Source organism: Engystomops pustulosus, chromosome 1 (genome assembly GCF_040894005.1).
Source record: "Engystomops pustulosus chromosome 1, aEngPut4.maternal, whole genome shotgun sequence".
Classification (NCBI taxonomy): domain Eukaryota; kingdom Metazoa; phylum Chordata; class Amphibia; order Anura; family Leptodactylidae; genus Engystomops; species Engystomops pustulosus.
Genome location: NC_092411.1, coordinates 21,911,135 through 21,936,409, shown reverse-complemented (window position 1 = coordinate 21,936,409; position 25,275 = coordinate 21,911,135). Strand labels below are relative to the sequence as shown.

The following is a 25,275-nucleotide window of genomic DNA, read 5'->3' as shown; positions in this document are numbered from 1 at the left end:
TCATGGTTATTTATATACAGCCCCCTCATGGTTATTTTATATACAGCCCCCTCATGGTTATTTATATACAGCCCCTCATGGTTATTTATATACATCCCCCTCATGGGTATTTTATATACATCCCCCTCATGGTTATTTTATATACCTCCCCCTCATGATTATTTTATATACAGCCTCCTCATGGTTATTTATATACAGCCCCCTCATGGGTATTTTATATACAGCCCCCTCATGGTTATTGTATATACAGCCCCCTCATGGTTATATTATATACAGCCCCCTCATGGTTATATTATATACAGCCCCCTCATGGTTATATTATATACAGCCCCTCATGGTTATTTTATATACAGCCCCGTCATGGTTATTTTATATACAGCCCCCTCATGGTTATTTTATATACAGCCCTCTCATGGGTGTTTTATATACAGCCTCCTCATGGTTATATTATATACAGCCCCCTCATGGTTATTTTATATACAGCCCCTCATGGTTATTTTATATACAGCCCCTCATGGTTATTTTATATACAGCCCCCTCATGGCTACTTTATATACAGCCCCCTCATGGTTATTTTATATACAGCCCCCTCATGGGTGTTTTATATACAGTTCCCTCATGGGTATTTATATACATCCCCCTCATGGTTATTTTATAAACAGCCCCTCATGGTTATTTTATATACAGCCCCGTCATGGTTATTTTATATACAGCCCCCTCATGGGTGTTTTATATACAGCCTCCTCATGGTTATTTTATATACAGCCCCCTCATGGGTGTTTTATATACAGCCTCCTCATGGTTATTTTATATACAGCCCCCTCATGGGTATTTTATATACAGCCCTCTCATGGTTATATTATATACAGCCCTCTCATGGTTATATTATATACAGCCCTCTCATGGTTATTTATATACAGCCCCCTCATGGTTATTTTATATACAGCCCCCTCATGGTTAATTATATACAGCCCCCTCATGGTTATTTTATATACAGCCCCCTCATGGTTATTTTATATACAGCCCCCTCATGGTTATTTTATATACAGCCCCCTCATGGTTATTTTATATACAGCCCCCTCATGGTTATTTATATACATCCCCCTCATGGGTATTTTATATACATCCCCCTCATGGTTATTTTATATACACCCCCCCTCATGGTTATTTTATATACAGCCCCCTCATGGTTATTTATATACATCCCCCTCATGATTATTTTATATACAGCCTCCTCATGGTTATTTATATACAGCCCCCTCATGGTTATTTTATATACAGCCCCCTCATGGGTATTATATATACAGCCCCCTCATGGGTATTTTATATACAGCCCCCTCATGGGTATTTTATATACAGCCCCCTCATGGGTATTTTATATACAGCCCCCTCATGGTTATTTATATATAGCCCCCTCATGGTTATTTTATATACAGCCCCTCATGGTTATGTTATATACAGCCCCCTCATGGGTATTTTATATACAGCCCCCTCATGGTTATTTATATACAGCCCCCTCATGGGTATTTTATATACAGCCCCTCATGGTTATGTTATATACATCCCCCTCATGGTTATTTTATATACAGCCTCCTCATGGTTATTTATATACAGCCCCCTCATGGTTAGTTTATATACAGCCCCTCATGGTTATTTTATATACAGCCTCCTCATGGTTATTTTATATACAGCCCCTCATGGTTATTTTATATACAGCCTCCTCATGGTTATTTTATATACAGCCCCCTCATGGTTATTTTATATACAGCCCCCTCATGGTTATTTTATGTACAGCCCCCTCATGGTTATTTTATATACAGCCCCTCATGGGTATTTTATATACAGCCCCCTCATGGTTATATTATATACAGCCCCCTCATGGTTACATTATATACAGCCCCCTCATGGTTATTTTATATACAGCCCTCTCATGGTTATTTTATATACAGCCTCCTCATGGTTATTTTATATACATCCCCCTCATGGGTATTTTATATACAGCCCCCTCATGGTTACATTATATACAGCCCCCTCATGGTTATTTTATATAGAGCCCCCTCATGGTTATATTATATACAGCCCCCTCATGGTTACATTATATACAGCCCCCTCATGGTTATTTTATATACATCCCCCTCATGGTTATTTTGTATACATCCCCCTCATGGTTATTTTATGTACAGCCCCCTCATGGTTATTTTATATACAGCCTCCTCATGGTTATTTTATATACAGCCTCCTCATGGTTATTTATATACAGCCCCCTCATGGTCATTTTATATACAGCCCCCTCATGGTTATATTATATACAGCCCCCTCATGGTTACATTATATACAGCCCCCTCATGGTTATTTTATATACAGCCCCCTCATGGTTATTTTATATACAGCTTCCTCATGGTTATTTTATATACAGCCTCCTCATGGGTATTTTATATACAGCCTCCTCATGATTATTTTATATACAGCCCCCTCATGGTTATTTTATATACATCCCCCTCATGGGTATTTTATATACAGCCCCCTCATGGGTATTTTATATACAGCCCCCTCATGGTTATTTTATATACTGCCCCCTTATGGTTATTTTATATACATCCCTCTCATGGGTATTTTATATACAGCCCCCTCATGGTTATTTTATATACATCCCCCTCATGGTTATTGTATATACAGCCCCTCATGGTCATTTTATATACAGCCCCCTCATGGTTATTTTATATACAGCCCCCTCATGGTTATTTTATATACAGCCCCCTCATGGGTGTTTTATATACAGCCCCCTCATGGGTGTTTTATATACAGCCCCCTCATGGGTGTTTTATATACATCCCCCTCATGGGTATTTTATATACAGCCTCCTCATGGTTATTTTATATACAGCCCCCTCATGGTTATTTTATATACAGCCCCCTCATGGGTGTTTTATATACAGCCCCCTCATGGGTGTTTTATATACAGCCCCCTCATGGGTGTTTTATATACAGCCCCCTCATGGGTGTTTTATATACAGCCCCCTCATGGGTGTTTTATATACATCACCCTCATGGGTATTTTATATACAGCCCCTCATGGGTATTTTATATACATCCCCCTCATGGTTATTTTATATACATCCCCCTCATGGGTGTTTTATATACAGCCCCCTCATGGGTGTTTTATATACATCACCCTCATGGGTATTTTATATACAGCCCCTCATGGGTATTTTATATACATCCCCCTCATGGTTATTTTATATACATCCCCTCATGGTTATTTTATATACAGCCCCCTCATGGTTATTTTATATACAGCCCCCTCATGGGTATTTTATATACAGCCCCCTCATGGTTATTTATATACAGCCCCCTCATGGGTATTTTATATACAGCCCCCTCATGGGTATTTTATATACAGCCCCCTCATGGGTATTTTATATACATCCCCCTCATGGTTATATTATATACAGCCCCTCATGGTTATATTATATACAGCCCCCTCATGGTTATTTTATATACAGCCCCCTTATGATTATTTTTTATACAGCCCCCTCATGGTTATTTTATATACAGCCCCCTCATGGTTATTTTATATACAGCCCCTCATGGTTATTTTATATACAGCCCCCTCATGGGTATTTTATATACAGCCCCCTCATGGGTATTTTATATACATCCCCCTCATGGTTATATTATATACAGCCCCCTCATGGTTATTTATATACAGCCCCCTCATGGGTATTTTATATACAGCCCCCTCATGGTTATATTATATACAGCCCCCTCATGGGTATTTTATATGGGGGATGTGTAGATGACACTGTTATGGGGGGATGTGTAGGTGACACTGTTATGGGGGGAGGTGTAGGTGACACTGTTATGGGGGATGTGTAGGTGACACGGTTATGGGGGGATGTGTAGATGACACTGTTATGGGGGGGATGTGTAGGTGACACTGTTATGGGGGGGATGTGTAGGTGACACTGTTATGGGGGATGTGTAGATGACACTGTTATGGGGGGATGTGTAGGTGACACTGTTATGGGGGATGTGTAGATGACACTGTTATGGGGGGATGTGTAGGTGACACTGTTATGGGGGAGGTGTAGGTGACACTGTTATGGGGGGATGTGTAGGTGACGCTGTTATGGGGGGATGTGTAGGTGACACTGTTATGGGGGGATATGTAGATGACACTGTTATGGGGGATGTGTAGATGACACTGTTATGGGGGGATGTGTAGATGACACTGTTATGGGGGATGTGTAGGTGACACTGTTATGGGGGGATGTGTAGGTGACACTGTTATGGAGGGATGTATAGATGACACTGTTATGGGGGATGTGTAGATGACACTGTTATGGGGGGATGTGTAGGTGACACTGTTATGGGGGATGTGTAGATGACACTGTTATGGGGGGATGTGTAGATGACACTGTTATGGGGGGATGTGTAGGTGACACTGTTATGGGGGATGTGTAGGTGACACTGTTATGGGGGGATGTGTAGGTGACACTGTTATGGGGGATGTGTAGATGACACTGTTATGGGGGATGTGTAGGTGACACTGTTATGGGGGGATGTGTAGGTGACACTGTTATGGGGGGATATGTAGATGACACTGTTATGGGGGGATGTGTAGATGACACTGTTATGAGGGATGTGTAGGTGACACTGTTATGGGGGGATGTGTAGGTGACACTGTTATGGGGGGATGTGTAGATGACACTGTTATGGAGAATGTGTAGGTGACATTGTTATGGGGGGATGTGTAGATGACACTGTTATGGAGAATGTGTAGGTGACATTGTTATGGGGGGATGTGTAGATGACACTGTTATGGGGGGATGTGTAGATGACACTGTTATGGGGGGATGTGTAGATGACACTGTTATGGGGGGATGTGTAGATGACACTGTTATGGGGGGATGTGTAGATGACACTGTTATGGGGTGATGTGTAGGTGACACTGTTATGGGGGGATGTGTAGATGACACTGTTATGGGGGATGTGTAGGTGACACTGTTATGGGGGGATGTGTAGATGACACTGTTATGGGGGGATGTGATGGTGACACTGTTATGGGGGGATGTGTAGGTGACACTGTTATGAGGGGATGTGTAGGTGACACTGTTATGGGGGATGTGTAGATGACACTGTTATGGGGGGATGTGTAGGTGACACTGTTATGGGGTGATGTGTAGGTGACGCTGTTATGGGGGGATGTGTAGATGACACTGTTATGGGGGATGTGTAGATGACACTGTTATGGGGGATGTGTAGGTGACACTGTTATGGGGAATGTGTAGATGACACTGTTATGGGGGATGTGTAGGTGACACTGTTATGGGGGGATGTGTAGATGACACTGTTATGGGGGGGATGTGTAGATGACACTGTTATGGGGGATGTGTAGATGACACTGTTATGGGGGATGTGTAGATGACAATGTTATGGGGGGATGTGTAGGTGACAATGTTATGGAGGGATGTATAGGTGACACTGTTATGGAGGGATGTATAGGTGACACTGTTATGGGGGGATGTGTAGGTGACACTGTTATGGGGGGATGTGTAGATGACACTGTTATGGGGGGATGTGTAGGTGACACTGTTATGGAGGGATGTATAGATGACACTGTTATGGGGGATGTGTAGGTGACACTGTTATGGGGGGGATGTGTAGGTGACACTGTTATGGAGGGATGTATAGATGACACTGTTATGGGGGGATGTGTAGATGACACTGTTATGGGGGAATGTGTAGGTGACACTGTTATGGGGATGTGTAGATGACACTGTTATGGGGGGATGTGTAGATGACACTGTTATGGGGGGATGTGTAGATGACACTGTTATGGGGGGATGTGTAGGTGACACTGTTATGGGGGATGTGTAGATGACACTGTTATGGGGGGATGTGTAGATGACACTGTTATGGGGGGATGTGTAGATGACACTGTTATGGGGGATGTGTAGATGACACTGTTATGGGGGGATGTGTAGATGACACTGTTATGGGGGATGTGTAGGTGACACTGTTATGGGGGATGTGTAGGTGACACTGTTATGGGGGGATGTGTAGGTGACACTGTTATGGGGGGATGTGTAGGTGACACTGTTATGGGGGGATATGTAGATGACACTGTTATGGGGGGATGTGTAGATGACACTGTTATGAGGGATGTGTAGGTGACACTGTTATGGGGGGATGTGTAGATGACAATGTTATGGGGGGATGTGTAGATGACACTGTTATGGAGAATGTGTAGGTGACATTGTTATGGGGGGATGTGTAGATGACACTGTTATGGGGGGATGTGTAGATGACACTGTTATGGGGGGATGTGTAGATGACACTGTTATGAGGGATGTGTAGGTAACACTGTTATGGGGGATATGTAGATGACACTGTTATGGGGGGTTGTGTAGGTGACACTGTTATGGGGGGATGTGTAGGTGACACTGTTATGGGGGGGATGTGTAGGTGACACTGTTATGGGGGGATGTGTAGATGACACTGTTATGGGGGATGTGTAGGTGACACTGTTATGGGGGATGTGTAGATGACACTGTTATGGGGGGATGTGTAGGTGACACTGTTATGGGGGGATGTGTAGGTGACACTGTTATGGGGGATGTGTAGGTGACACTGTTATGGGGGGATGTGTAGGTGACACTGTTATAGGGGATGTGTAGATGACACTGTTATGGGGGGATGTGTAGATGACACTGTTATGGGGGATGTGTAGGTGACACTGTTATGGGGGATGTGTAGATGACACTGTTATGGGGGGATGTGTTGGTGACACTGTTATGGGGGGATGTGTAGGTGACACTGTTATGAGGGGATGTGTAGGTGACACTGTTATGGGGGATGTGTAGATGACACTGTTATGGGGGGATGTGTAGGTGACACTGTTATGGGGTGATGTGTAGGTGACACTGTTATGGGGGGATGTGTTGGTGACACTGTTATGGGGGGATGTGTAGGTGACACTGTTATGAGGGGATGTGTAGGTGACACTGTTATGGGGGATGTGTAGATGACACTGTTATGGGGGGATGTGTAGGTGACACTGTTATGGGGTGATGTGTAGGTGACGCTGTTATGGGGGGATGTGTAGATGACACTGTTATGGGGGATGTGTAGATGACACTGTTATGGGGGGATGTGTAGGTGACACTGTTATGGGGGATTTGTAGATGACACTGTTATGGGGGATGTGTAGGTGACACTGTTATGGGGGGGATGTGTAGATGACACTGTTATGGGGGGGATGTGTAGATGACACTGTTATGGGGGATGTGTAGATGATACTGTTATGGGGGATGTGTAGATGACACTGTTATGGGGGGATGTGTAGGTGACACTGTTATGGGGGGATGTGTAGGTGACGCTGTTATGGGGGGATGTGTAGGTGACACTGTTATGGGGGATGTGTAGGTGACACTGTTATGGAGGGATGTATAGGTGACACTGTTATGGGGGATGTGTAGGTGACACTGTTATGGAGGGATGTATAGGTGACACTGTTATGGGGGGATGTGTAGGTGACACTGTTATGGGGGGATGTGTAGGTGACGCTGTTATGGGGGGATGTGTAGGTGACACTGTTATGGGGGATTTGTAGATGACACTGTTATGGGGGATGTGTAGGTGACACTGTTATGGGGGGATGTGTAGATGACACTGTTATGGGGGGGATGTGTAGATGACACTGTTATGGGGGATGTGTAGATGACACTGTTATGGGGGATGTGTAGGTGACACTGTTATGGGGGATGTGTAGGTGACACTCTTATGGGGGATGTGTAGATGACACTGTTATGGGGGGATGTGTAGGTGACACTGTTATGGAGGGATGTGTAGATGACACTGTTATGGAGGGATGTATAGGTGACACTGTTATGGAGGGATGTATAGGTGACACTGTTATGGGGGGATGTGTAGGTGACACTGTTATGGGGGATGTGTAGATGACACTGTTATGGAGGGATGTATAGATGACACTGTTATGGGGGGATGTGTAGATGACACTGTTATGGGGGATGTGTAGGTGACACTGTTATGGGGGATGTGTAGATGACACTGTTATGGGGGGATGTGTAGATGACATTGTTATGGGGGGATATGTAGATGACACTGTTATGGGGGGATGTGTAGATGACACTGTTATGGGGGGATGTGTAGGTGACACTGTTATGGGGGGATGTGTAGATGACACTGTTATGGGGGATGTGTAGGTGACACTGTTATGGGGGATGTGTAGGTGACACTGTTATGGGGGGATGTGTAGATGACACTGTTATGGGGGATGTGTAGATGACACTGTTATGGGGGATGTGTAGGTGACACTGTTATGGGGGGATGTGTAGATGACACTGTTATGGGGGATGTGTAGATGACACTGTTATGGGGGAGGTGTAGGTGACACTGTTATGGGGGATGTGTAGGTAACACTGTTATGGGGAGATATGTAGATGACACTGTTATGAGGGGATGTGTAGATGACACTGTTATGGGGGATGTGTAGGTGACACTGTTATGGGGGATGTGTAGATGACGCTGTTATGGGGGGATGTGTAGATGACACTGTTATGGGGGATGTGTAGATGACACTGTTATAGGGGATGTATAGATGACATTGTTATGGGGGATGTGTAGGTAACACTGTTATGGGGGATGTGTAGATGACACTGTTATGGGGGGATGTGTAGATGACACTGTTATGGGGGGATGTGTAGATGACAATGTTATGGGGGGATGTGTAGATGACACTGTTATGGGGGGATGTGTAGATGACACTGTTATGGGGGGATGTGTAGGTGACACTGTTATGGGGGGGATGTGTAGATGACACTGTTATGGGGGGATGTGTAGGTGACGCTGTTATGGGGGGATGTGTAGGTGACACTGTTATGGGGGATGTGTAGATGACAATGTTATGGGGGGATATGTAGATGACACTGTTATGGGGGGATGTGTAGGTGACACTGTTATGGGGGGATGTGTAGGTGACGCTGTTATGGGGGGATGTGTAGGTGACACTGTTATGGGGGATGTGTAGATGACAATGTTATGGGGGGATGTGTAGATGACACTGTTATGGGGGGATGTGTAGGTGACACTGTTATGGGGGGATGTGTAGGTGACACTGTTATGGGGGGGATGTGTAGATGACACTGTTATGGGGGGATGTGTAGGTGACGCTGTTATGGGGGGATGTGATGGTGACACTGTTATGGGGGGATGTGTAGGTGACACTGTTATGGGGGGATGTGTAGGTGACACTGTTATGGGGGGATGTGTAGATGATACTGTTATGGGGGGATGTGTAGATGATACTGTTATGGGGGATGTGTAGATGACACTGTTATGGGGGGGAGGTGTAGGTGACACTGTTATGGGGGATGTGTAGATGACACTGTTATGGGGGGGATGTGTAGGTGACACTGTTATGGGGGATGTGTAGATGACACTGTTATGGGGGGATGTGTAAATGGCACTGTTATGGGGGGATGTGTAGGTGACACTGTTATGGGGGGATGTGTAGATGACACTGTTATGGGGGATGTGTAGATGACACTGTTATGGGGGATGTGTAGGTAACACTGTTATGGGGGATATGTAGATGACACTGTTATGGGGGGATGTGTAAATGGCACTGTTATGGGGGGATGTGTAGGTGACACTGTTATAGGGGGGATGTGTAGATGACACTGTTATGGGGGATGTGTAGATGACACTGTTATGGGGGGATGTATAGGTGACACTGTTATGGGGGATGTGTAGGTGACACTGTTATGGAGGGATGTATAGGTGACACTGTTATGGGGGGATGTGTAGGTGACACTGTTATGGGGGGATGTGTAGGTGACGCTGTTATGGGGGGATGTGTAGGTGACACTGTTATGGGGGATTTGTAGATGACACTGTTATGGGGGATGTGTAGGTGACACTGTTATGGGGGGATGTGTAGATGACACTGTTATGGGGGGGATGTGTAGATGACACTGTTATGGGGGATGTGTAGATGACACTGTTATGGGGGATGTGTAGGTGACACTGTTATGGGGGATGTGTAGGTGACACTCTTATGGGGGATGTGTAGATGACACTGTTATGGGGGGATGTGTAGGTGACATTGTTATGGAGGGATGTGTAGATGACACTGTTATGGAGGGATGTATAGGTGACACTGTTATGGAGGGATGTATAGGTGACACTGTTATGGGGGGATGTGTAGGTGACACTGTTATGGGGGATGTGTAGATGACACTGTTATGGAGGGATGTATAGATGACACTGTTATGGGGGGATGTGTAGATGACACTGTTATGGGGGATGTGTAGGTGACACTGTTATGGGGGATGTGTAGATGACACTGTTATGGGGGGATGTGTAGATGACATTGTTATGGGGGGATATGTAGATGACACTGTTATGGGGGGATGTGTAGATGACACTGTTATGGGGGGATGTGTAGGTGACACTGTTATGGGGGGATGTGTAGATGACACTGTTATGGGGGATGTGTAGATGACACTGTTATGGGGGATGTGTAGGTGACACTGTTATGGGGGGATGTGTAGATGACACTGTTATGGGGGATGTGTAGATGACACTGTTATGGGGGATGTGTAGGTGACACTGTTATGGGGGGATGTGTAGATGACACTGTTATGGGGGATGTGTAGATGACACTGTTATGGGGGAGGTGTAGGTGACACTGTTATGGGGGATGTGTAGGTAACACTGTTATGGGGAGATATGTAGATGACACTGTTATGAGGGGATGTGTAGATGACACTGTTATGGGGGATGTGTAGGTGACACTGTTATGGGGGATGTGTAGATGACGCTGTTATGGGGGGATGTGTAGATGACACTGTTATGGGGGATGTGTAGATGACACTGTTATAGGGGATGTATAGATGTCATTGTTATGGGGGATGTGTAGGTAACACTGTTATGGGGGATGTGTAGATGACACTGTTATGGGGGGATGTGTAGATGACACTGTTATGGGGGGATGTGTAGATGACAATGTTATGGGGGGATGTGTAGATGACACTGTTATGGGGGGATGTGTAGATGACACTGTTATGGGGGGATGTGTAGGTGACACTGTTATGGGGGGGATGTGTAGATGACACTGTTATGGGGGGATGTGTAGGTGACGCTGTTATGGGGGGATGTGTAGGTGACACTGTTATGGGGGATGTGTAGATGACAATGTTATGGGGGGATGTGTAGATGACACTGTTATGGGGGGATGTGTAGGTGACACTGTTATGGGGGGATGTGTAGATGTTATGGGGGGGATGTGTAGATGACACTGTTATGGGGGGATGTGTAGGTGACACTGTTATGGGGGGATGTGTAGGTGACGCTGTTATGGGGGGATGTGTAGGTGACGCTGTTATGGGGGATGTGTAGATGACAATGTTATGGGGGGATGTGTAGATGACACTGTTATGGGGGGATGTGTAGGTGACACTGTTATGGGGGGATGTGTAGGTGACACTGTTATGGGGGGGATGTGTAGATGACACTGTTATGGGGGGATGTGTAGGTGACGCTGTTATGGGGGGATGTGATGGTGACACTGTTATGGGGGGATGTGTAGGTGACACTGTTATGGGGGGATGTGTAGGTGACACTGTTATGGGGGGATGTGTAGATGATACTGTTATGGGGGGATGTGTAGATGATACTGTTATGGGGGATGTGTAGATGACACTGTTATGGGGGGGAGGTGTAGGTGACACTGTTATGGGGGATGTGTAGATGACACTGTTATGGGGGGATGTGTAGGTGACACTGTTATGGGGGATGTGTAGATGACACTGTTATGGGGGGATGTGTAAATGGCACTGTTATGGGGGGATGTGTAGGTGACACTGTTATGGGGGGATGTGTAGATGACACTGTTATGGGGGATGTGTAGATGACACTGTTATGGGGGATGTGTAGGTAACACTGTTATGGGGGATATGTAGATGACACTGTTATGGGGGGATGTGTAGATGACACTGTTATGGGGGGATGTGTAGGTGACACTGTTATGGGGGATATGTAGATGACATTGTTATGGGGGGATGTGTAGATGACACTGTTATGGGGGGATGTGTAGATGACACTGTTATGGGGGATGTGTAGGTGACACTGTTATGGGGGATATGTAGATGACATTGTTATGGGGGGATGTGTAGATGACACTGTTATGGGGGATGTGTAGGTGACACTGTTATGGGGGATATGTAGATGACATTGTTATGGGGGGATGTGTAGATGACACTGTTATGGGGGATATGTAGATGACACTGTTATGGGGGGATGTGTAGATGACACTGTTATGGGGGAGGTGTAGGTGACACTGTTATGGGGGATGTGTAGATGACACTGTTATGGAGAATGTGTAGATGACACTGTTATGGGGGGATGTGTAGATGATACTGTTATGGGGGATGTGTAGATGACACTGTTATGGGGGATGTGTAGGTAACACTGTTATGGGGGGTATGTAGGTGACACTGTTATGGGGGGATGTGTAGATGACACTGTTATGGGGGGATGTGTAGATGACACTGTTATGGGGGGGATGTGTAGGTGACACTGTTATGGGGGATTTGTAGATGACACCATACTAGGGAGAATGAGTAGAAGATACTGTTGTAGGGAATCTGTAAGGGGTTCCCAGTGTTGGAACACAATGCAATAATGATTATAATGATGATAATTATGACCTAATATATAATACCTCGGGGTGAGTGTGCACAGGAATTACACTATGCAGAGTACATGCGGCCCCCTACTTAAGAACACCCGACTTACAGACGACCTCTAGTTACAAACGGACCTCTGGATATTGGTAATTTATTGTACTTTAGTCCCAGGATAAAATAAACAGCTATAACAGTTATCACAGGTGTCTGCAATTAAGCTTTATTGTTAATCCTGGTTCTTATGGCAACCCAACATTTTTACAACCCAATAGTCATAGCGGCAAAAAAAATTTGCCTGGGGTTACAATTATAAAGTATATAGTTCCGACTTACATACACATTCAACTTAAGAACAAACCTGCAGTACCTATCTTGTACGTAACCCGGGGACTTCCTGTATTTTACATTGTGTGGATCATTATACTGTGTGGGGTTATGTGCAGGGTGTGTATTAAACTAAATTTCCCAGAACTTTTGTTGCTATTTTAGGAGATATTAAAGTTGCACGAGATAGCAACCAATCACAGGACAGCTTTTATATTTTATGAAAAGGATATGGAATAAAAGCTGTGATTCCATTGGTTACTATGGGCAAAAGAGAAAAGCGTCCCATTTTCTGTTTATAAAGAGGAGTCGATGTTTCAGCCAATCAGAGATGAATTTGTTCAACCAGTTTCCAGTGTAATCTCTTCTCGTTGGTCGGGGACGTCAGGTCAGCATCCAGGTTGTGGAAAATTCAGTCTCTTCCTATTGGTTGTGGTAAACGATCCTTCAACCAATCAGAAGGAAGTTCATTCATTCTGCCTCGATTCTAGTTTGAAGCCTCACCATTGGGTAATACGGTTATTTTGGCAGCCAATTACAGTAAGCGAGCTCTGCTTTCATTAGCTTCTGTGTATTCACCTGTCTGGTTTTAGGGGGACTGGCCTTGAGGTGAGGAGTTGACAGTGGGGTGAGGCTTACAAAACACGTCATGGAATCGCCTTCCAGAATGTTATCGCAGGAAATGTCGGGACTTGTAGTTCCTGCCGCTTTTATTTGTCACTGTGGTAAAACTTTATCTATATACAATAAATGTATCAATGGAAAAAAATCCACAATTTCTACACGCAGGCTTGAACTTGCCCATAGTAAAGATGGCGGCCGAGGTCTCACCGAACAAAACATTTCTAATCTTTATATTCAAATTATAATTTTTGGACCCGATGTCGTTTTCTTGTATCAACACCGAGAAGTCGCGGTCATTACACAGTGGAAATAAACTGTCTTTACCCGCCGCCCTTAGACGGCTGCAAGGCACAGGCCCCGCCCTCAGGGCCCCGCTTCTCGCGAGAGGGCGCGATGTTTCCGGTGTTGTGAATGTCTCCCCACCGAGGAACATGGCGGCCAGCATCCGCGCCCGCTCCCTCCGGCACCTCAGGATAAGAGGTAACCGGGATGGGTTGGGTCTGGGAGTCCGGGCCTTGGCTGGAGAGGGAGCTCTGGGGGTGCGGGCCGCTGTATGACCGGGGTGAGGCAGCTCGACCCTCCCTCTGGCCTCAGCGCAGTGGTATGTCCCGGGTGGGGGTTGTATAGGTGTGTGCCCCCTCTGTGCCATGTCCTGACAGCCACCTGTGCCCTTTACCCCCTGATGCCCGGACGGGTTCCCTCCAGGTGCCACATATTGTCTGACAGGGTCATATCCATGATGACCATAGCACCGCCGCACCGTACACACCCTGCCACAATGTATCCAGCCTGCGCCTGCTGCCACTTTTACCTGACGCTATAAAAATCTCAAGATTTTGTGACAATAAGCAGTGACCGTGGCCGTCTGGAACAGAGGGCGGTGGTCAGCATTGTAAGCAAAAGATTTCTCGCGCTAAAGTCGCAGTGCGACGCCAGGAAACCAATTGGTATTTATACCGTGCCGGTGTGCAGCAGCTCAACCTGTAGTGAAGGAGCTGGATATGGATACAACACAATGTCTATTGGTGTGTATATACTGGCGCCGTCCTGCGATTTGGACATTAACTGATCCAGTATCTGGGTGCCCTTAGTTGTTTTGTCTTAGCCGGAGACATAACTCTCACCATAAATGGTCGGACTGTGAGTATTCAGGGTTGGATCCTGCTAAAGTCGCAGAATGGTGCAAGGAGAAAGACTCTGAGGATGCATAAAGGGAATTTATATGATATCACTAGCACTGTGGCTTATGCTGAGCAACTCTGGCTAGTCCCAGCACACACTGATGCTACTGGATCGCAATAAAGTCGCAGTATGGTGCCAGGAGAAAGATCCTGATATAACATAAAGGGAATTTATATCTCTAACACTGTGGCTTCTGCTGAGCATCTCTGGCTAGTCTCAGCACACCCTGATCATATTGGATCGCAATAAAGTAGCAGGAAGGTGCCAGGAAAAATAGTCCAAGTGAGGTGTAAAGGGCATTTACATTACATTACCTGATCTATAGCCTGATCATCTCTGGCTAGTGCAAATAACCAGCTCCCAGCATACCCTGACAGCCTGTAAATACACAGCAAGGGATTATGATAAACTCGCAGTACGGTGTCAGCAGAAGAATATTGACATTTAATGATGTTTAAATTTGTCATAAATTTCTGTTATCTATAGAAATGTGACTGAAGCTCTGCTAAGCTTCAACTCTTAGCATACTTGATGGCCAGGGTTCGTGCTAAAGTCGCAGAATGGCGCAATGTGAAACGTGTTTATTTTCCATGGTTGACACGTGCGCAGGAACCATGTAAAGTGTAGAAGTTTGGTTACCCTGTGCAGGTGGATATGCCATAAACACAATCATTCTCATGCATGAGTCAACCCTGCAGCCTCCCAGGTTGGAAGTATATGTTGGGAGTTGTAGTTATACACATCTCCTGCTTATCTGATATTGATCACTTATAGAGGGTTTGATATGGTAAAATTGCAGTGTGGTGCCATTTGTGAATATCGATTCATGGCTTGTATAGTCTATCCATAGTAGAATTATCTGACATATGGCTGTCCTGGGAGTAGCCATTAGGGCTCATTTACTTACCCGGTTGATGGAGTTTACCAAAAGTGCATTGTCCGACCAGGATGCACATCTGGCGCCTGATATCCTGCATGTGTCTCTTCCCCGCTCAGGTCCCCGGAGTTCACCATCTTCTTCCTGGTGCATGTAAGTGCTTGTAAGGGGTTTTATATCCCTAAAATGTGAAACTTTTACGGTAGACCAGCCTACAGTAACCCTGAACTGCTGGCTCCAATGTCATCTGCTGATCTACAGGGGTCTCGGGAGTTACACCCCCCTATCACATATCAGTTATTCTATGGAGAAGACATTAATATGCTGGAAAAACACTTTGTACCTTAGGCCAACGTGACCCACTTTCTATTCCCCTCTCTGTCAGAGTGGGTCAGTGGGACCCCCGTAAACCTAATAAGCAGAGAATATCAGAAGTGGGACCCCATGAAGTATTATCCTGTAGGAACATCCCATAGATGTCATGTGTAAGTCCTGCAACTTTCCACGGAATATAAGCGTGAACAAGGTTCTGCCCAATTCAAATAAGATGCATCCGTAACATGACAGCAAGCAGAGATCTGAAAAATTGTCAAGGATCTAATAATGCGGCCGACAAGTTCAGGTTTTGGTGCTTTTTTTTAAAATCCGATTTGTGCTGCAGGTTTATACTCCACCGCAGCAGATTCAACCTTTGCAGTGCAAGAAAATCACAGCTGAAAGATGAGGACGGAAGATCCCTGTGTTACATTCTGGGTTGTTGCAGATGTTTTCTCTGAATTTATCTCAGGATTTGTGTATTCCCAGATCTATTCATTGACACCCGTTCTTAATACTCCCTTTCCTTGCCTCTGCTGCTGTACGATGAAATATAACCTGGAAATCCTGCAGCGTTTGTTATGTATGAACCCTCCTCTGGTGATCAGTTTTGCTGCGGATCATCTGCTTTACTGCTGCTGTAAAATGCTGCAGTTTTACTACCAACATACCCATACATGACGGATTTAAAGGGGCTCCCAAGATAGAAAAAAACATTGGTGGCCGCAGGTCTAGAAGGGAGACCCCATCACTCTCTTAAATATTCATGTGATAGACAAACATTAATAGTAGGGTATGACAATGACACCTGGGACCACCCCAGTAATCTGACTCTTATCCCCCATCCTGTGCAATATTAGATTTCTAGATCACCCCCCCCCCCATCTCAGATATTTATAATATTAATCATTATATAGCGACATCATATTCTGTAGCTTTACGTATCATAGGAGACAAATACACATAAAATATCACATTACAGAGAACACATAGTTATATGGAACAATAGGAGTGAGGACCCTGATCACAAGAGCGTACAGTCTATGAGGATGAGGGGGTGACACAAGAGCTTACAGTCTATGAGGATGAGGGGATGACACAAGAGCTTACAGTCTATGAGGATGAGGGGGTGACACAAGAGCTTACAGTCTATGAGGATGAGGGGGTGACACAAGAGCTTACAGTCTATGAGGATGAGGGGGTGACACAAGAGCTTACAGTCTATGAGGATGAGGGGGTGACACAAGAGCTTACAGTCTATGAGGATGAGGGGGTGACACAAGAGCTTACAGTCTATGAGGATGAGGGGGGCACAAGAGCTTACAGTCTATGAGGATGAGGGGGTGACACAAGAGCTTACAGTCTATGAGGATGAGGGGGTGACACAAGAGCTTACAGTCTATGAGGATGAGGGGGTGACACAAGAGCTTACAGTCTATGAGGATGAGAGGGTGACACAAGAGCTTACAGTCTATGAGGATGAGAGGGTGACACAAGAGCTTACAGTCTATGAGGATGAGAGGGTGACACAAGAGCTTACAGTCTATGAGGATGAGAAGGTGACACAAGAGCTTACAGTCTATGAGGATGAGGGGTGACACAAGAGCTTACAGTCTATGAGGATGAGGGGGTGACACAAGAGCTTACAGTCTATGAGGATGAGGGGGTGACACAAGAGCTTACAGTCTATGAGGATGAGGGGGTGACACAAGAGCTTACAGTCTATGAGGATGAGGAGGTGACACAAGAGCTTACAGTCTATGAGGATGAGGGGGTGACACAAGAGCTTACAGTCTATGAGGATGAGGAGGTGACACAAGAGCTTACAGTCTATGAGGATGAAGGGGGTGACACAAGAGCTTACAGTCTATGAGGATGAGGGGGTGACACGAGCTTACAGTCTATGAGGATGAGGGGGTGACACAAGAGCTTACAGTCTATGAGGATGAGGGGGTGACACAAGAGCTTACAGTCTATGAGGATGAGGAGGTGACACAAGAGCTTACAGTCTATGATGATGATGGTTGACACAAGAGCTTACAGTCTATGAAGATGAGGGTTGACACAAGAGCTTACAGTCTAAGAGGATGAGGGGGTGGGCGACATAGGATGCATAAGAGCTTGTATAATGGAATAATGGTATAAAATATATATATATATGAATGAGACAATGTATCTCCTGCTTTCTTTACTCTTCTTCTGCTCTCTGTCTATCACACGGTAGAAGTCTACACTGTTATATACACACACACTGATACAGAAACACATATATTCACAAGGAACACGTTGTCGGCTCGCATCAGTTGTCACTCCACTTTCCAAGGCTCCTGAAAGGCTCAGTGATATAATGCAGAGGCTCTGATCTCGGGGCACATTCACCAGTCAGGAGCAGGGGAGAGGTGGGTGACAACCTCTGTGTGATACCCCCCTGGCAGGACACAATGGGGCCATTGTTTTTGTTCAGGCCCCTGATGGGGGGATGGGATGTGGATCAGCAGCGTCTCATCCTTCCAGTAATGTAATGACTGTGTCAGATCAAAACATGTTTGTGGTGAAAGAGGAGAAGGTTGGAAGTGACACTGACTTCAGAATACTGCCCCCTAGTGACAGCCGTGTGACCGCAGGCAGGCAGATTGGGAGGACGCTCTAATGGAGAGAGATAAACAATGTCAGGGGGTCCTCGCAGGGCATGCAGGGGGATGTCTGCAGGTGATTCGGGGGAGGGGGGGATATTGTCTGATTACAAGGCAGCGTTCTATAATCTCATTGTGTATGAGGCGGTGTCACTCCCCTTATCCTGACAATTAATGGGGGCACAGCTCTGATTTATTGCAGCGTCTTCTAGTATACTCGGCACAGCAGACCCCCGCACTTTGCACTGCTCTTTAGCTCCACTGCCGTGTATGGGGTTTGCTGTAGTTTCCTCGAGGGACAGAAAACTTGGGAGCGCTGTACTGGGGGTAACCTGCAAGCGTATGAGCGCGGTCTACAAGATGGTAAAGTGACTTCATGAATAATCCTGTGATGTCCCATGCTAGTCTTAAGATGGGAGATAACAGAGGATCTATCTTATAGAGAGGACGGGGCGACTGATTCCACTTAGGACAACCCCTTTTACAGCAGATGAAGAATCTCATCTATAGGACAGCACCTCCTGAAAGGGAATTGGGGGTGTTCAAAATTCTGCAACTTCTACAGATCTGGACGGAGGTGTTGGAGTCGTGATAAAATGGACGGACTCCAGAAGTATATAATAAATTGGTGCAGGGAGTTCAGTGCAGTATTTTTTTTTTTATATGAATTTTGAAAAATAATGACATTTCCTTTAAATGTCTAAGGATTTGGGTGAGGGGTCGGTGAAACCCCCAGAGACTCATTTGATTTCTATGGGTCTGTTCAGATGTCCGTTCAGGTGCGTGGACCGTGAGAAAAAACATTGCCGAATGAACAACTTTTTTTTTTTCTCGCACACGGACCCCAGAGCTCCATAAAAACCCAACAGCACACTACTCCGTATGCAGTATCAAATGTTGCTTGGCAACCGGCAGGGCAGGAAGTAGAACCCATCCGTTTATTTTGCAGACGTGAAAAAAATGGATGCGGATACAATACAAATTGCACGTGTACATCACATTTTTCTGTGGACACATAGCGGACACACCCGTATGAATAAGCTGGAGATCCCTGGAGCAGACTATTACCGACTCCTCTTCTCCCAGCGCCACACTGCAGCTTCTTCTGTTCTGTGTCCCACACTGGTTGAATGTACCAGCATCAGAACCCAGAGCAGAAGTGGCAGGACCTGGGAGCAGTACAGTGCAGCTGACACCAATGATCTGCCATCATTTATGGAAGTGCTTATTGGACGCTGTCAGCAGGGTGCGGGGCAGCATGTGCATCCTCTTCTAGGCTTTTAGTTGAGATGAATGTGGCTGCACTTTATGTACATGCTCAGTACTGAAGCTCCTGTGCTTCAGATCAGAAGAATAAGGCATTGGTAGTGATGCCCACTCTCATGGTGGCACTGTGTTAGTGACGTCTGAGTTGTGCTCCTCGCAAAAATGACTTGTTCTCAATTGGGCCAAGATTCCGGCCATAGGATGCAGCTGAGTGGAGACGGGAGGTGTAGTGAGTGCTCCACTCCCTCCTTGGTAGGCAGCAGATCCGTTGCAAATCAGTCGGAAGATAGGACATGCTATATAATTTACAGTGCTGCCGCCCGTCGCGGACATACCCTGCGGTGGGAAATACAGCAGTTTGAATGAATGCCTGTATTTCCGATTACAGTCAATGGGAAATATGGAAAATTATATCAATGGGAAATCATGTTCATGTGGAAGGGGCCTTAGGAAAACTAAGGAGTCGGAAGTTTGGATTTCCGACTTTATAGACCTTTTACAAATTGTGGATTACAAGACTCTGCACTACTGTCACTATATTGATGAGCTTTTCTCTTGCGGGTGACATGTTGCGTGGGGTTGAAAACGCATTTAAGGCCAACATTGCCAAAGTCATTAAAGGGTTGGAACACGTGGCTTCTTTCTTCCGCATTCAGCGCCTCCCCTGACCATGGGTAGTGCGTAGAATCGCAGCCAAGCCCCAAACAGCTCTATCCATCTGAGCGGACATAAACCGGGGTCAGATGTTGCCCTGTTTTTGGAACAAAATCGCCATGTTTTTCAGAACCCCTCTAGAAACTACTATATTGACCTGCGGTTTGCTGAGATCCAATGTCATCAGCGGTATTGCACAAATGGCCCCTGCAGTGGTAGTATTTGCACTGCTCTATATTACCCTGTGGCCCTTTCTATACAGACTCAGCACCCATTTTAAGAGGAGGAAATAATTCTAACAAACGCCGGGGTGTTCCTCATTTATAGAGGTTTTCAGTCCTAGAGGTGTCATATGGCGGCACAGTGTGTCTATAGGTCCATATTACAGGGTGTGCGCTGATGTATTGATGTCAATGTGTGATGTCTGAGCCAGTGATAACCTCTAGTAATTCTTTTTATTCTGTTTTATAGGTCGGAATGACAGTGGGGAGGAGAACGTCCCTATAGATCTCAGCAGAGGTAAGACGACGGGAGCGAGGGCTCCTTGTATGTTATATAGCGCACAGAGATTACGTAGAGCTGCACAGAACTTGCCAAATCTTTTGGGTAGAGCTGCAGATTTCCCAGTCGGGTTCTGTAAGACGTCTTGAGTGTCTGGCAGTTGGATCACTATAATAGGATCCCGCAATCTGTATCATTCATTGAGATGGATCTAGGTATAAGATTGGGTTTCTCTAAATAGACCTCTAAAAGGTGTGATCCTTGCTGATCGTTAGAGGTCCTATTACTGGGATCCCCCATCACCATGAGAACTGGAGTCTTTTCCGACCCCTTTGGATGGAGGGGAGAGATGAGAATAAAACTTGTGGACAACTCATAATGGGCTGCATGTGATAGAGGCCTATAGGTGGCACAATAGGGGAGTTTTCTTCTTTTTGGAGGAGAGCTTATTTGCATGGTCTTTCCCAGGGTGAACTGCCCATAGACTCCATGCACCAGTGGACCCTCCAAAAGGATAACCAGCGGCTGTCTGATATACCTCAGTAAGAAATATAACATGGCGGCCGCTCTGAGACGCTACATATGGCAGAGTCAGCCGGCAGCTAGGCAACAGAGAGCGTGCAATCTGTGCCCGGCTATTCCCGTGTATAATGAGCGTCTGCTCCCCGACTGCTGAGCTGCTCAAGGATTCTCACTTATCGCTGATGTCACTTTAACTCATTGGTTAGTGAGCCTAGAAGATTGCTGGGGTGGGAGGGGGGCTAAGTTTTTAAAAAAGTTTACTCAGGGGCGAATTTATTAAGATTGGAGCCTCTGGTGCCAGTCTTCACTTTCACATTTTCACATTATTAATTGCCGTATTGGAATGGTTGTCTTGTCTAATAAAAGGGGGTTTCCAGGATTTTATAGACGGTGTATCATTATCAGCTGCTTGTGGTTGATATTATCGGGCAGGAGTCTTAGAAAGTCCAGGAAAGCCCCTTTAATGATGTGGCTATTGCACATTCTTCATTTTCGGCCACAGTGACCACTACAGGTGAAGGTTAGAATGACTGTATATACTCGACTATAAGCCGACTTGAGTGTAAGCCAAGGCCCCTAATTTTACACAAAAAACTGGGAAAACGTATTGACTCGAGTATAAGTCTAGGATGGAAATGCATTGGTCGCAGCCTCCTCTCACTAATGAAATGCCCAACGCAGCCCATCTTGGTATACAAAAAAAAACAAAAAAAACGTACCCGCCATGGCTACTCTTCACTCTCGTCTGCACACAGCCGCACAGTCCCGGTGCATGGAGCATGAATAGTAAAGTTACAGAAAACTCTTTTAAAGTGAATAAATGTTTTTGTTTGATTTTTATAGCTTCGTTTTTAAGAAAAACTTTTACATTTATGCACACAAGCCTCAGGGGCGCCTGGCTATGTCACAGAAGCCCCATCTAGCTACCATTTGGCATCATTTTTGCTCGCCTCCTCCCTCCCCAGCCAAAGGGACCAATGGAGGAGCGAATAATTAACGCACCATGGAGCCAGCGGGTGCTGTGACGCAGTCAGGAGCCCCTTAGGCTTATTTGCATAATTTTAAAAGGCATTTTTCTCAACAACTAAGCTGTTAGAAGCAAAAAGAATGGATCCTGTATCAGGAGGCACATGCCAGCACGTACGTGTGTTTTTTTTTTTCCTTTAATGCATGGGGTCCCAGTCAGCATTTTAAAGGGAGACTGTCATCAGGTGTTGCAGTGTAATACTTCAGCCACTTTTAGGTATTGCCCCTGGAAAGATGGGTAATCATACCACTGTGTATATTGTTGGTAGCAGCAGGACTGTGAAACATGGATTTATATTACCCGATTATAGCTTCTCCTATTCCAATGAAGGGGTGTGTCCTCACACTGCTGTGCTCTGTGCAGCCAGTCCAGTATCCCTAGAGAAATGAGTAATCAGACCATTGTGTATGTAGTTATTAATAGCAGGACTATGAAATGTAGGTTCCTAATCCAGGATTGTAGCCTCCAAATTCACTGGGGGTGTATCCTCACTCTGCTGTGCTCTCTGCAACCAGTTTTAGGTATGGTCCCTGGAGAGATGTAATCATACCTTTGTGTATGTGAATAGTAGTAGCAGGATTGGGAAATCTGTGTTATTCTGATAGGATTGTAGAATAAAGAGACTATGTAGCAGTTCATTGCAAGAAACTCAGAGCGCAGCAGTGTGGGAGAACACTTCAGTGCCCTTGGGGGAGCTACAATCCTGGAATATAAACCCAAATATCTCAGTCCTGCTTCTATTAACAATATACACAAAGGTCTGATTGCACATCTCTCCTGGCTGCAGAGAGTCCAGAGCACAGCAGTGTGAGGAGACACCCGCAGTGCACTTGAAGAAGAGACAATCCTGGAATATAAATCCATATATCACAGTCCTGCTGCTACTAACCACATACACAGAGGTCTGTCTTTCCAAGGACAATGTATAACAGTGGCTGCAGTCTGCGGGGTCACACCTGCTGATGGTTTCCTATACAACATTACAAGGTGCTGTATCGTTGTATCATGTCCGGCCTCACTCTACGCATTTATATACTCCTTTGCGTGGCGTTTGTTTCCCGTGCGTCTTGTACGATTCAGTGACTTGTCAGTCTATTGTCGCCTGGAGATGTCTCAGCCTCGCGTCAATCTAAATACTATAGGACATTAGTTTTTCTGTCCACCAGGGTCCTGAGTTGATGGTCGCCATGTGCGACATGTGCAAAACCGCGAATACAATTTACTGCCACGCCTCCTGAGCCTGTGGTTAAAGGGGATGGTGGTGGCCGTAGCTTCTTCTATGCTTATAATGTGTCAGATATTTATTCATTACCTTTATTAAAGTTCAGCGAAGAGAGATTTTTATTCGGTATGTCTGAGATCTCTGAATTCTATCTTGCTAGAACAATGGAAAGAAGCCACTGAGGTTTCAGCATAGTAGTCTATGGAGAGGGGAGCAGGGAGTCACAGCAGCTAGGTCGGCTCCCACTCCACATTCACACAGAGAGAAGTGCAAGGGATACCAGGCACACACTCAGTAATGTATGAGTACTCAAAGGGAACCCGTTACCAGATTTTACCAGATTCTACCAGCCCCCTCTGGTAGAGGATGAAGTGTCCTTTTAAGATTTAACTCTTTTATATAAAATATTACTCGTTCACCTATTAAAAAAAAATAAAAAATTCCAAAATCACGTGACAACAAGCAGAAAAGATCTAAGAGGATGCCGGAGGAGGGTCATTTCGGATGCGCCTAGCTTCAGTTCTATAGCACCTAGAAACATGCTGCTGGTGTCATGCTAAAGTAAATCTACCATTGGAGTCCCTCATGATAAACCAGGGACATTACTCATAGATCCAGGCACCGGGACTGTGGTAATCTTCTTATATTTGTTATCCATGGGCCTCCTTCCTAGAATTCCCTCTTTTATGTGTCATCTCACCTGTTTACCTACTTAAAAAATCTCCTCCAAAGTCCTGTGATAATAAACAGATTTTTCCTGAGCTGAGACAAGCTTGGAGGCTGCGGAGGTAGTGTCACTACAGATGCCACCTATGTTTAGCTCTATAGCACCTAGAAATATGCTGCTGGTGTCATTTTAGAGATATGTGGTCCTGTGATCTACAGAACCAGAATTGCAAACAGAATTAAAACGGGCAGGAAATGGATCTTTACCTGCAGTTTACATTTTCAACAGTTTGTATCTTTGGTTCTGTAGACCATAGAACTGATGTGATCTGAAAGATGATTGTTTAATATGACATTAATATTTTTTAATATTCTTTAATATGACACCAGCAGCATGTTTCTAGGACAGTAGATGGGGGCATATGAAGCGACATTCCAACCTCTAAACTTGGCTCATCTCAGGCAAATATGACTCTTCTCTGCTTATCGTCACATGACCTTGGCGGAGGTAAACAAGGTGAAATTTCACATAGTTCTAGAAAGGACTTTTCACCCCCTATCTGAGGGGCTCGGTAGGTTAGGGGGGTAAAATATGGAGACAGGTTCTCTTTAAGTACTTAGTTTTTGCACACACAATTGTTTGACAACCTCTCGTTTGTATAATTTGGTGCTTTTTTTTTTTTTTTTTTTTTTTTTTTTTCTTGACGCTGTTTGGCACCTTCTTTTTTTTTTTTTTTTTTTTTTTTTTTT

The 25,275-nt window shown here is 45.3% G+C and overlaps 1 protein-coding gene across 2 annotated transcripts in view; it reads left to right on the top strand.

The window, feature by feature from the left end:
• The first annotated feature begins 14,021 nt into the window (after window positions 1–14,021).
• RICTOR (RPTOR independent companion of MTOR complex 2) overlaps window positions 14,022–25,275 on the top strand; it is a 62,010-nt gene continuing 50,756 nt past the window's right edge. For both annotated transcript variants that reach the window (XM_072135336.1, XM_072135328.1), the window contains exons 1-2: window positions 14,022–14,140; window positions 21,059–21,106. In XM_072135336.1, the coding sequence (XP_071991437.1) occupies window positions 14,092–14,140; window positions 21,059–21,106 (97 nt within the window). In that variant the 5' untranslated portion in view covers window positions 14,022–14,091. The remainder of the gene's footprint in view (window positions 14,141–21,058; window positions 21,107–25,275) is intronic.